General features: G+C 47.7%; 1 protein-coding gene across 12 annotated transcripts in view; it reads right to left on the reverse strand.

The window, feature by feature from the left end:
• LOC105480321 (zinc finger DHHC-type palmitoyltransferase 3) overlaps positions 1-14,340 on the reverse strand; it is a 57,651-nt gene that overhangs the window by 18,182 nt on the left and 25,129 nt on the right. For all 12 annotated transcript variants that reach the window (XM_024792491.2, XM_024792490.2, XM_024792489.2 and 9 more), the window contains one exon: positions 9,454-9,578. In XM_024792491.2, the coding sequence (XP_024648259.1) occupies positions 9,454-9,578 (125 nt within the window). The remainder of the gene's footprint in view (positions 1-9,453; positions 9,579-14,340) is intronic.

Here is a 14,340-nt window from a genome sequence, read left to right on the forward strand (position 1 = left end):
GGGGATAACTGGCTAGCCATATGCAGAAGGTTGAAGCTGGACCCCTTCCTTACACCATACACAAAAATCAACCCAAAATGGACTAAAGACCTAAATGTAAAATCCAAAACTATAAAAACCCTGGAAGACAGTATAGGCAATACCATCCTGGACATAGGAATGGGCTAAGATTTCATGACAAAGACACCAAAAGCAATCACAACAAAAGCAAAAATTAACAAATGGGATCTAATTAAGCTAAGGAGCTTCTGCACAGCAACAGAAACTATCAACAGAGTAAACAGACAACCTACAGAATGGGAGGAAATATTTGCAAACTATGTATCTGACAAAGGTCTAATTATCTAGCAACTATAAGGAAATTAAACAAATTTACAAGAGAAAACCAATCCCACTAAAAAGTAGGCAAAGGACATGAACAGACACTTTTCAAAAGAAGACATACATGTGGCCAACAAGCATATGAAGAAAAAGCTCAGTATCACTGATCATCAGAGAAGTGCAAATCAAAATCACAATGAGATACCATCTCACACCAGTCAGAATGGCTACTATTAAAAAGTCAAAAAACAACAGATGCTGGCGAGGGTGCGGATCCAAGGGAACACTGACACACTGTTCGTGGGAGTGTAAACTCGTTCAACCACTGTGGAAATCAGTGTGGCAATTCCTCAAAGAGCTAAAAGCAGAACTACCGTTCAACCCAGCAATCCCATTACTAGATACATACCCAGCGGAATAGAAATCCTTCTACCATAAAGACACATGCATGCAAACGTTCACTGCAGCACTATTCACAATAGCAAAGACACGGAATCAACCTAAATGCCCATCAACCTAACTGATGACAGAGTGGCCAGAGATGGGGTACATATACACCATGGAATACTATGTGGCCACAAAGAAGGGAACAATAGACACTAGGGTCTACCTGAAGGTGGAGGGTAGGAGAGAGAGGGCCAGAAAAGATAACTATTGGGTACTGGGCTTAATACCTGGGTGATGAAATAATATGTACAACAAACCCCCATCACATGAGTTTATCTACGTAACAAACATTCACATGTACCCCCGAACCTAAAATAAAAGCTAAAAAACCTCCCAAAAACCTGCTTGAACAAAGGCAACTTGGAAGTATGTTTCAGGCTGCAGTCCTCAACGTTGGCCCAAATAAACTCTCTCGATTAATTTTGCCTGTTTCTTTCTTTAGGTCACCAGCCAAAAGATGTGCTAATTGACAATTTTTTTTTCAATTCATTATTTTAATGAATTCTGGTCTTTTTATTATCTTGGGGACACTATTTATTCAAAACAGGTTGAAATGCTATAAACAAAGCTTTGAAATAATACAATTATATTTCCTTTCTAAAAGGTCCTTAGTTCAAGGCCAGGTGTGGTGGCTCACGCCTGTAATCCTAGCACTCTGGGAGGCCGAGGCAGGCAGATTACTTGAGCTCAGGAGTTCAAGACAGCCTGGGCAACATGACGAGACCCAGTCTCTAACAAAAATACAAAAAATTAGCCGAGTGTGGTAGTGTGCACCTGTGGTCCCAGCTACTCGGGTGGCTGAGGTGGGAGAATCGCTTGAGCCCGGGGTGGGGACAGAAGGTTGCAGTAAGCTGTGATTGTGCCACTGCACCCCAGCCTGGGAGACAGAGCAAGACCCTGTCTCCAAAAAAAAAAAAAAAAGTTCCTTAGTTCTGCTGGGCATGGTGGCTCATGCCTATAATCCCAGCACTTAGGGAGGCCAAGGTGGGAGGATTGCTTGAGCCCAGGAGTTTGAGACCAGCCTAGGCAACACAGTGAGACTCTGTGTCTAATAACAATTTTTTTTTTTCTTTTTTAAAGCTCTTGGCTTTCAGCTCGGAGGCGGCTAAGGTGCAACCTTCTTCGGTTGTCCCAAATCTGGGTTCATCCAACACCAGCTGCCTCTACCATGCCACTGAAGTTCGACCTCAATGAGATCAAAGTTGTATAGCTGAGGTACACCAGGAGTGAAGTCAGTGCCATCCTGTGTGGGCCCCCAAGATCGCGCCCCCCTCGACCAAGTCTGTCCCCAAAAAAGGTTGGTGATGACATTGCCAAAGCAACTAGTGACTGGAAGGGTCAGAGGCTTACAGTGAAACTGATCATTCAGAACAGAAAGGCCCAGATTGACATGGTACCTTCTGCCTCTGCCCTGATCATCAAAGCCCTCAAGGAACCGCCGCAAGACAGAGAGAAACAGAAAAACGTTAAACACAGCGGAAATACCACTTTTCTTTTTTGGAGACAGAGTCTCGCTCTGTTGCCCAGGCTGGAGTGCAATGGTGTGATCTCGGCTCACTGCAAGCTCCAACTCCCAGGTTCAAGCGATTCTCCTGCCTCAGCCTCCCAAGTAGATGGGACTACAGGCATGTGCCACCAAGCTAGGCTAATTTTCGTATTTTCAGTAGAGACAGGATTTCACCATGTTGGCCAGACTAGTCTTTAATTCCTCACCTCAAGTGATCCACCCGCCTCGGCCTCCCAAAGTGCTGGGCGGGCTCATAGGTGTGAGCCACCGTGCCCGGCCGGAAATACCACCTTTGATGAGATTGTCAACATTGCTCTACAGATGCGGCACCGACCTTTAGCCAGACAACTCTCTGGAACCATTAAAGGGATTCTGGGGACTGCCCAGTCTGTGGGCTGCCAAGCTGATGGCCACCACCCTCATGACATCACAGATGACATCAACAGTGGTGCGGTGGAGTGCCCAGCTACTTAGAAGCACAAAGGAAGACATTTCAATAAAGGATATTTGACAACTAGAAATAAAAATAAATAAAAATAAAAAAAGTTCCTTAGTTCACACCAGTTTTCCTTTTCACTAGCTTCCGTAACTAACTTTACTTTGGGTTCTTGAAAAAGTGCAGAGTGGGCAATGGCAGGTGGACGCTGGAGGAAGGGCTGGGCATTGGGCATTGCTGGATCACACTCACACCGCAGTGCTGGCTAAGCTCTTGCTGACCAGCTGGCAGGACAGGGAAAGTACAGGAGAAGCTCTGCTGGGCTGGAGATGTGCTGTCCCCTGGATTCCAGAACCTGGAAGTAAAGACCACTCCGGAGGAGTCCTCCACCACGGTGCTCACTCGCAGCCCAAGGAGGAGATGTGTGCGTTCAAAGCCTTACGTGAACTTTGGTGGCAATGCAGACCTGAGTCCGCTGAGCTACCCTGGTCAAACTGGCTAACTTGGAGCCTCCAGTTTCCCTTCTGTACAAAGTAAGTTTATTATAAGGAATACATGAGACAGATATTGTGCCTGGCTCAGACGATGTGTGGATTCATACTGGTCTCCACCCTTGCTCTTTTCCACAACTTCAAAGGGCCTCACTAACACAGGCATGTTGAGAATGGGCATATCTCGGAGATGCTGGCCTGGTTCCACAATTTCCCTGGGGACCAGGAGGGCAAGATAAGAAAAGGAGACACAAAAGGGACATGGGGGTAACAAAGAGCAAGCTAAGTACCAGCAAGTCCATTAGCCACTCTGTTTCTCTCTCTCTCTCTGTTACCAATTTAAAAAATACACATGAATATATATCTAAGTGTATATATATATTTTTAAATTGGTAACGCCTGTTCCCAGTACACAATTTTAAAAGTGCAGATAAGTAAACAGTGCCGAGTGAGTACTCCCTGCATCGTAGGCCTCAGGCACCAGGTGCCATGCTCCCTCCATAGAGCCTGTTTCTGGCATGTTCTTCCAGAGACCAGTACCTCTGGGTTTCTTAATCCCCTCCCCATCTGGGGAACAAACTCCTGAGGGTAACCACCTCTCTGCTCCTGGCTCCTGAGCAGTTTCTCTTTCATCTGCACTTATTTTTAAAAGGTTTTCGAGTGGGTGCTCTTGAGACAGTGTTGGCTCAGCGGCAGAGAGGTGCCAAGTGGCTGTACATCCTCTGAAAGCTGCCAAAGAGTTTAAACAAGCTCCTACAGCAAAGCTATTCTTCCCTCTCCTCCCAGCCTCTCTGGAGACAAGGCGTGAATACCAGGAAGCTGGGTTTCTCAATGGGCTGAGTCTCACTGGGCTTCCAAATTAGAAAGATACACACCTCAGGGAACAGGGAGAGTGAGTACAGCCTGCCGAGGGCCACAAGTGTTGGTTTAAAAGGCCGGTCCCTGAGTTTCCTGTTTTCAAAGATATGAAATGCCAAACCCACACTACCCTTCTTGGGCCAGGTGGTGTGCAGACTGGGTGGGGTGAGGCCCATCCCACGGTGGCTGGAGGCACTGCTCAGAGGCTGAGCTGCTCACAGAGGCCTGAAGGGTGCTGGGGCGGGAGCCTGGAGCAGCCACGGACAGGGACCAGAGGCAGATACTGAAGGGCAGTGAAGGGCATACCACACCCTGCCCTGCTTCACCTCAGGCACCATCCGTCATGAGGAAGAAGAAAAAATGTGGGCCTCCCCCTGCAACTCCTGACTCCCCACAGGGAATCAATCACCTCAGAGCCAGCCCTTTTCCCGGCCCCCACTGCAGGCACATGGGCAGGGGGCTCAGCAGTGTTCCCTCCCTAGGCATAGCAGGGCAGCCCAAACACAAGGCCAAGGAAGGCTCATAGTTCACAGACTGAGAGCCTCTTCCACACACTCGCTCAGCCATCTTCCCCGTTTTGGCTGTGGATGGCCTCAATGCCTGAGGCCCTTTCTTCATTCTTTCCACTTGGCAAAATCTACCCTATCCTCTAAGGGTCCTTCTTGTTCACAGTCCTCTCCTGGCATTCCTTTCTGGCACGAATTCCAGAGTCTTGTGGATGAGACACTGTAAACTGGTGAGCTCCCATGGCACAGGGACCAAGTGTGCAATAACAATCACAGAACAGACCAAATACCCTAATTGGAGGTATTTGCGCCCTGGCCTTCCAGGTTTCCCAGGCTTCTCCTATGTTTCTATGTCATCACTGTAGAAGAGGGCAGATGTTTCCCTTCTCCCCTTCCTCCAGGTTTCCTACCATTTTTTCAGGCCCCAAACCTTGCTAGAATCCACCAAGCTTACTGGCTCATAGGCAGTTTCTCTGGGGCTTATGTGTTTCCTCTCCAGGGAGGTATGAGGGCTCTTACTTGGCACTCATCCCCAAAGGAGCTGGCTGAGGCTCTCTTGCTCATCCTGGGTGATGGTTCAACATGGAAACATAGCCACATCCCATGGGGATTCTGTCTCTCCCTATACCAGCACTTACCAAACTGTATCATGGTGGAGAAGTGTGCCTGCCCTGCTTGGGTGGGAGGCTCCTAGACCCAGGGTCAGGTCTAATCCACCTCTATAAGCTCAGAGCCAAGCCCAGGGCCCCCATTAGCAAGGGTCAGCTGAATGAAGTCTCTGACACCACAGACAGGAAAGAGCAGGCCTGGGAAATGAGTTCAATTACATCAGACTGGGATGCTCATGTAGGGAAAATAAAAAGAAAACAGCAAGAAGGTACTAAGTGAGCCATGGCGTCACACACAGGTTTTCATTTTACCCCCCATTGGCTATGACTAAAATTATAAGCAAAAAAGACACCTACACCACATCCTGGCTCCAGCTCAGAAACGATTTTGGGAAAGACAGTGCAGTGGAGTGGAAAGAACAGGGGATCTGAAAGCAGGTCCTCACTTTGAGCTCTGGTCAAAGAAACTTAGGTTCTCCAATCAGCCTCAGCAGAATCACTCTGATCTCTCAGGGTCATTGTGAGCACCAAAAATGTATGCAAAATGCTTTAAAAACAATACTAGTGCTATATAAATTTTCTCAGTAATCATAACCATGAGAAAGATAAAACAACAAAAATCTGTCAGGGGCTCCAAGCATCCCAGGACTGTCTCAGCCTCAGGGTGGGTGTCTGGGGTGTGGAGGCGGGGGGCTGACAAAGTCAGAGGTCTCTCCCTCCTCATGCAGAAGAACCTAGCAGGGTGTCTAATCTTTTGTCTTCCCTGGGCCACACGTAAGATACACTAACACTAACAATAGCTGATGAGCTAAAAAAAAGTCTGTGCATACGTCTCCTAATGTTTAATAAAGTCTACAAATTTGTGTTGGACCACATTCAAAGCCAGCCTGGGCTGCAAGTGGCACACAGACCACGGGTTGGACAAGCTTGAAAGCATAAGCCAAATGCCATGGCCATCCACATTAGCATACATGGCTCCTCCCACAGAGTTTCCACATGCTTCCATGGTCCCGCTGAACAGGAGATTTGACACCAGGATGAAAGAGCACGGGGTTTCAGAGTGCTTCTCCTAGGAGGGAAAGATCCACCCACATACCATAGGGCTGGAAGGGAATACCTACAGGCACAAGGTCTGGGTGTATCTGTGGTATCCACCAGAGACAAGGGAATGGAGACGGTCTTAAATTCTAAAATGCTGGGGGCAAACATGTGTGCACACATGCTGCACCTTCGCCTGAGTGGGCAAGGTCGACATCAACTTTCTCTAACCAGGCAGGCAGCCTCTGGGCTCAAGGACTGTAAACAAACCCAGTCTGTCTGGGGTGCTGGGGATTCTGCTTATCCAAAATTGTGGGTCCCAGATGGCCTGGGCCACCACGCACCATCACAAAGGAGCAGTTGTCAGCACGCATTTCTGAGGCAGGAACAGGCAACTCTACAGGCATCCTCACTTTAGTTCATCTGAATCAGCAGCTCTTGCTTTGCCCAAGCTGATTTGTTTACTAGCACACAAGAATACCTCCCTTGGATCATCCTGGGGAGAGGCAAGGAGGAGGCGGTGAGGAAAATGCCAGGCGGTGGTGGCAGCTGAGGGCTCAGGGAGAGGAGAGAAAAGAATCACTGTGGTCACCCAAAAGTTCTTTTCTATAATACAAAGTTAACACCTCCCCGTTCCGGTCCAGCCTTTATAAACCCAGCACATCCCTAACTCCATACACATTCTTCTATTAGCAATAGCTTACACTTGTTGAGGTAGGTGACTCACACAGTTACTCATACTTAATCCCCACAACAAACTACAAAGAAACAACCCTTTTTACAGAGGAGAAGGCTAAGGCTCAGAAAGATGTAGCACCTGGCTAAAGGTCCACAGTGTAGCAAGTGACACAGCTGAACTTCCAACACCAACCACTCCAACTTCAAGGCCAAGGAGTCTGCTCCACCACACTGGGCTATCCTGAGAAACCACATAAGCAAGCTGAGCTTTTCTTTTTTTTAAAAAAAAATCTGAGTGATGGTTAGAAAACAGCTGGCTCCTGAGCCCAAGAGTGGCAAGAAAAGACCAAACTGAAGCCTCTATCTCAGGCTCAGGAGGCAAGCCTTGAATTAGATCTCAGAACCAAGCTGACCCACAGACAGAAACCCCGGAGGAGCTAGCAATCACCACAGGCCCCTGCCCGGGCTCCTCAGCCCTTGCCCTCAAGCAGGCGGCAACCAATTGAGGAGGTTTGCGGATCTCTCTGTCTCAGACAGAAAAACATATGTACAACTACATAAAGTTACATGTGTCATCCCCAGACTGGAGTTCCTATGGAAAGAGCCCTGTCTGGACTTGCAGCCAGAACTGCCGGGACCCAAACCTGTCTCTAGTGCTCACTGCTGTGTGACCTTGGAGCACTCACTTAACCCCTTTGAACCTTAATTTCTTTATCTGGGGAGGCCATCCCTGCAGCAATGCCGATTTCCAGGGGTGACTAGGAAGGTGAAAATAGATGACTGACGCTGCGGCAGGGCAGGCCGAGGTGCCGCAGGCACAGCACACAGGTACTGGGGAGCTGACTCTGGAATCTGAGTGCTGGAGACTGGCCACTCTCGTCTGAAAGACAGGCAGCAAGGCCAGGCAGAAATTGCCCTTCAAATCTCTCACACACCCAGATGTCTCCACAGGCTCAGCCTGCAAGGATGACGTCCAACACCTGGAGTAGATTCATTCCTCTATAACCCCTCTCCACCCAAACACGTACCCTCTGAAAAGAGGACCAAGTGATATTTTTGTATTTCTGTAATTTAGCATTTAAAGTTTCCTTGTATGCCAGTTGAGGTGGCTCACACCTGTAATCCCAACACTTTGGGAGGCTGAGTTGGGAGGATCACTTGAGCCCAGGAGTTTGAGACCAGCCTAGGCAACAAAGTGAGACTGTGTCTCTATAAGAAATTAAAAAAAATTAGCTGGGTGTGGTGGTGCATGCCTGTAGTCCCAGCTGCTCTGGAGGCTGAGGTGGGAGGACTGCTTGAGCCCAGGAGTCTGAGGCTGCAGTGAGCTATGAGCCTGCATGATAGAGTGAGACCTAGTCTCAAAATAAATAAACAAATAAAAATTTTTTGAGACAGGGTCTTACTTTGTCGCATAGGCTGGAGTGCAGTGGTGCAACCTTGGCTCACTGCAGCCTTGGGCTCCTGGACTGAAGGGATCTTCTGCCCTCAGCCTCCTGAGCAGCTGGGACTGCAGGAGTGTGCCACCACACACAGCTAATTAAAAAAAAAAAAATTTTTTTTTTGAAATGGAGTTTCACTCTTGTTGCCCAGGCTGGAGTGCAGTGGCACGATCTCAGTTCACCGCAACCTCCGCCTCCCAGGTTCAAGCGATTCTCCTGCCTCAGCCTCCTGAGTAGCTGGGATTATAGGCATGTGCCACCACCCCCAGCTAATTTTGTATTTTTAGTAGAGACGGGGTTTCTCCATGTTGGTCAGGCTGGTCTCGAACTCCTGACCTCAGGTGATCCGCCCGCCTCAGCCTCCTAAAGTGCTGGGAATACAGGTGTGAGTCACTGCGCCTGGCCTAATTTTTTAATTTTTTTGTAGAGACAGAGTCTCGCTTTGTTGCCCAGGCTGGTCTTGAACTCCTAGGCTCCAGTGATCCTCTTGCCTTGGCCTCCCAAAGTGCTGGGATTACAGGTGTGAGTCACTGTGCCCAGCCAATAAAGTACAACTTCTGGCTAGATGTCTTCTCATCAGAAAAACTTAATAAAGAAACCTGAAAACAAAAAGAGAAAACTGACTACATGTAAGATGGGGAAATGGCTTTCTTTTTTGGTTGAATTCTGCAACTATCATAACCTTCAGAAATTTTAAAAGAAAGCCTTCATTTAAGGACAATCCCTTCATTTTAAGTCCCAGACATTCACAGAATGATTTTCTAAAGCTTTTTCTCATGGTACCCTTGCAATAAAGCTGTGAGGTAGGAAAAGCAGGAATCCCCTCCATTTTACGTATATTTTACGTATATAAAAACAAAGGCCCTGCCCAGGTCCTATGTCAAGTCCCGGGACAGGTGTCCTGAGCCCAAACCAAATGCTCTTTGCAATCTAGAGGGCTCACAGGGACCAGGAAGGAGATTCACAATGATCACTCTCTGCCCAGAGGAGGGGACATTTGGAATCCTGATGCTGACTTGGCTTCTGTTGGGGAAGTGTGTGCTACTCCAGGAGGCACGCATTGGCGGGGATGGAGGGAGGCAGGACAGTGGGAGAAGAGAGGAGGTGAGCCCCAGTGAGTGTACCTGCAGTGGTGGGCTCGGTCGGGCTTGATGCTGCAGCATTTGGGACACTTGTACACCACCTGCCCGGGCTTCAACTGTAAACTCTCGATGAATTCTTTAGTGGCATTTCCTTTGGGCACTGCCCCCTGTAGGAAAGATGAAAGGTATCAGGGTTGGGCTGGGGGTTCTATCAGCTCTAACATTCTACAGTGGGGATAATTATTTGAAAGCAGCAACCACACACACACACACGGACAGGACACTTTGATACCAACAACATGTGGACTCTGTGTTCAGAATTATGCCAACATTAAGGAATATTTATTGACCAAAAATTTTTCTGAGGAAATGCCATTAGGCCACATTGATTCTTTGATTTCTTTTCTTCCTTTCTTTTTCTTTTTCTTTTTTTTTTGAGACAGAGTCTTGTTCTGTCACCCAGGTTGGAGTGCAGTGGTGTGATCTCGGCTTACTGCAACCTCTGCCTCCCTTCAAGCGATTCTCCTGCCTCAGCCTCTCGAGTACCTGGGATTACAGGCGCCAGCCACCACGCCCAGATAATTTTTTGTATTTTTAGTAGAGATGGGGTTTCACCAAGTTGGTCAGGATGGTCTCAATCTCCTGACCCTGTGATCTGCCTGCCTCGGCCTCCCAAAGTGCTGGGATTACAGGCACAAGCCACCGCACCCCGCCAATTCTTTGATTAATTTTCTACACTAAACAGTGACATTGTTCCTGATTACTTTATATTTTCATTTTACTGAAATTATTTTCATTGAATCCATTCTCTCCTATGTAACAGTGAGGATTTGGCTCACTAACTATTTTTTGGTCTATATTAAATTTCCTGATAACAGCTTCTCCCTTTCTAAGTTTCATTGGTGAGCATCATGTCTAACAGTTTCCCAAGATCAAAATTTGCAGCTTCACATTTTAATGGGTTGTTTGCTGGGATTAAGTTTTATTTTACTTTTACCAGTGGTATTGTTATGAATAATTGGTAATCTATATTTGGTTCTTAGTGAATTCACAAGCAACTGGGAGCCGCTGCCCTCAGGTATTTGACTTGCTGTCTGGCCAGAGCTGCTCTCTGATTTGGTCTTCCATCTGTGGAGTATGCTTGTGAATACTTAGTGCTCTTTAGAGCCAATGGCAGAGCCAAAATGCCGTAAGATTCTGCTCTGGCTGTGCACCCATCCAAACAGAAGGAAAGCAGGCAGTGCACAGGCCTAAGTAGGGTCCTAATAACCAACCTTCACCAAGAGCCTGCTTGGTACTGAGCCCTGCGCACTCACGCTCACTGTTATGGACATAGGAATCAAATGAGGTCTCTGCTTCCGAGGCTTATAGTGTTTTGGAGGCTGACAAATGATTCTAGTAAAAGGGGTTACGTGCTGTGGAAGATATTTGTGTTGAGGGAGCACAGAGGAGCCAGCAGCTAATTAACCAGGGGAATCAGAGGAGTTTTAAGTACTGATGTTCAAGGGTTGTCTCGAGGAACGTATAGAGGCTTGTTAGGTAGACCTGTGGGAGAAAAGGGATTCCAGCAGAGAAGGGCGTGAGTAAAGGCAAAGAGGCAAGGGTGAGCATGGCATATCTGGGAGACAGGGAGAATATCAGTGTGCCGAGCCATGCGTACGCAGCGTCAGCAGGGAGGCCGGACCGATGGGCCAGGGCCAGCTCATGTGGTGCGCTGAATGCCAGGATGGGGTGGGGTTTTTCTTTATAGGTAGCCTAGAGCCATCAGGTAACAATGGTGCTTCAGGAAGAGACCTCAGTTGCCTGTGTTATGTGGATCAGATAAGAAGAGGGAGAGATGAAAATTCCAGACACCACAAAGGAGGTTACTGTTGATGGTCCAGTAAGGAAAAACTGAATTACGAGGATGGAGGGGGAGAAGTAGAGAAGAAATTCTGAGATCTGAATCTACAGATGATGGTAGGGAACCAACTTGTTATTGGGTGGTGGAGAGGGTAAAGAAAAGGGAGGAGATGAGCCCCAGTAAGGTTTCCATTTTTAGCAGCTGGTAAGTGGTGGCGTGCTAAAGCCATTAAGAGGGCAGAAGGAAGTTCTGAGAAGAGCTGACCAGTTCAGTTAGGGTATGCTGAGTCTGAAGTGCCTGAGGGACACCCAGGAAGGTGGCTGGGAATATCGGTCCAAGAAGTAAGAGAGAAGATCAGCCAGTAGCATAGCACAAGGGGTTAGAGCTGGCTTGGAAGTCCTCTGGCTTTGCTTTAAATCTGAGCTCTACATTTGTGAGTGGTATGCCCACTGACAGGTGGGCCTGTCTATGCCTTAGTTTCCTAATCATTGAGGCAGGACTCATCTTATCTAATTCCCAGCATTACTGAGAAGGTTAAACTAGACACAGACAACTTGCAGAAAGGGCTCAGATGATATTGCCACAGATACAGTGCTCAGTATATGGTACTGTTTTCTGGGTCTGGTGTTGGCACCAATGCTGCAGCTTTAAAAAAAATACAGATGCCTAGACTCTAGTGCAGCACTACTATAAAAATAAATGACCAGGGGGTATGGCCCAGACATCTGCATTTTTTACACTCCCCAGCAGAGTCTTCTACTCTATAGCCAGGGCTGAGAGCTACTGTGCTAGATCAGCAACTCCATGCTTGGGTCTACCTTGATCAGCACCAGATGCCCTGGCCTGGTACACAGTATGAACACAAAGTGAAAGGTAAAAGATCCAGCAGCTTCCAGCAAAGGGGTGAAATAATTAGAGGCGGCAGGGAGCCAAGGATGTGCCATCCTGGGAACTCTGCCTGCTTGGCCGAGCTCCCAAACAAGAACCACACCTGACACAAGGTCAAGTCACAGCTATGGCATTGGACTGGGGCCCTCACTCTTCCTGCCATGGCCCCTGTGTCAGGTCTACTTCACAGAAAGCTCCACTCCTCAGTGGGCACCCATGAGATACCACAATCAGGGAAGTCAGTGCAACATCAGAAGAACAGAAACTAGGACTGTCCCCACATCCTGCATGGGCCCAGAGTGAGGTGGGCAAATTCAGATAGAGCACCCCTGGTTTCCCCAGAGTGGGACTGATGGATTATAACAGGCCAAATGAGGGGTTCCCAGGGTAGAAGCGATGAAGACTGGGTGTCAGAACCTTTCCTATAAAAGAATTCTGGGAAGGGAAGAGCCACTGAAGAAATAGAAAAATCTTTAAGTGCTGGAAATGCAAGGGAGCTGTGGTTCTGTCTTTTACTAAGAAATTGACTTACAGTGGATTAAGATTCCAGCTAAGAAAACTGCAGAGATAAATCAACCAACAACTCTCTCCTGAAGGTCTACACCACGCCGAACACTGTGGGAAGTACAAAGAAGCGATGGGAGCCCAGGCCTCAAACAGCTGGTGGGTGGACAGGTGCAGACGCAGTGAGGCTGCTGAGGCTGAGCACCTAGTGAAAGGCATGGCCACCAATGCATCAGGAGCTAAGGAGAGGCAGGACTGAGAGAGGGGATCCTAGGAAGGCCAGGATGATCCTGGTGGATACCAAGCAGGGGAGGGGCACCTGGGAGGAAAATCAGTTCAAGTACAGACCCAGAGGTGGGCCTACAGATCTCCTGTCGTCTCTGCTCTTCACGTGGCTCTTTCCTGGGTCCCAGCCCTTCCCCTGCTAGGCCTCTACTTCTCCTGCCTCATGAGGACCTATTCACTCCTGAGATGGGCAGCACTTGGCTGACCTGTCATTCACAGCAATGACACGCTTCCCCACTGAGGATGAGGAGCCAAAGGCTCACAAGGAGCAGGAGACAAGGAGGCGATGAGAAAGCCCGAAGGACCACTTGTCCACATGCAAGCGCACCTCAGTGCTGTAGGCTCAGACTGAGAGTGGGGTGGAGATGAGGTCCTTTATACTCTTTCAACTCTCTAAAGTGTTTCATTACTATTTTTTTAAGTTAAAAAAAGTAGAAAAAAAATCTGGTCTGCACAATGTAGTCAGATGTCAGAAAAGCCTATGACAGAAAGTTTAAAAGTAAACGCATTTTGGAGGGCAAGGACCACATGGTATAGTTTTGGACATTAAATATGCCATAAAAATACACAACTATTGACACAGGAAACATCTATAACAGATTATATATATACATACATACATATGAATAAGAAAAAAGAAAAAAAATGTGTGGTGGTACATATTTGTAATCCTAGCTACTTGGGAGGCCAAGGTGGGAGGATAACTTGAGGCCAAGCGTTTGAGAACAGCCTGGGCAACACAGTGAGACCCTATGTAGGAGGATCACAGGTACTTTTAATTTTCTTGACTATATTTATTAAATGTTCTATTAGAAACATGTGGCTTTTGCAAAAAGGAAATAATCCACTAAAAACAAGCAAAAACAAAAACAAAAACAAAAACAACCTTAAGGAGGAGCCATCCAAAGTAGGAATATGATCAACTTTCCTGAGGCTTGTAACCAAAATGTCATTATTGTCTCACCTTGAAACATCCAACGGGCCACCAGTGAGGCACTGGTGAGGCGCCAGGGTCTGGAAGGTTTCATGAAGGCCAGGCAGAGCCCAGACCACACGGCATGAGTGGATTTCCAAGAGGGCCTGGGAAGGGCACTGGTGCAGGCAGAGGACAGGGTCTCAAGCCCAAAAGGCCTTATTTTTCGTTCTCTTTTCTTTTTTTTTTTGAAACAGGGTCTTGCTCTGTTGTCCAGGCTGGAGTGCAGTGGCATGATCTCGGCTCACTGCAGCTCTGACCTTCCAGGCTCAGGTGATCCTCCCACCTCAGCCTCCCAAGTAGCTGGAACTACTGGCATGAGCCACCATGTCCAGCTAATTAAAAAAATTTTTTTTAGAGACAGGGTCTCACTATGTTGCCCAGGCTGGTCTTGAACTCCTGGACTCAAGCGATCCTCCTGCCTTGGCCTTCTGAA

The sequence above is a fragment of the Macaca nemestrina genome, chromosome 2, assembly GCF_043159975.1.
Source record: "Macaca nemestrina isolate mMacNem1 chromosome 2, mMacNem.hap1, whole genome shotgun sequence".
Taxonomy (NCBI): domain Eukaryota; kingdom Metazoa; phylum Chordata; class Mammalia; order Primates; family Cercopithecidae; genus Macaca; species Macaca nemestrina.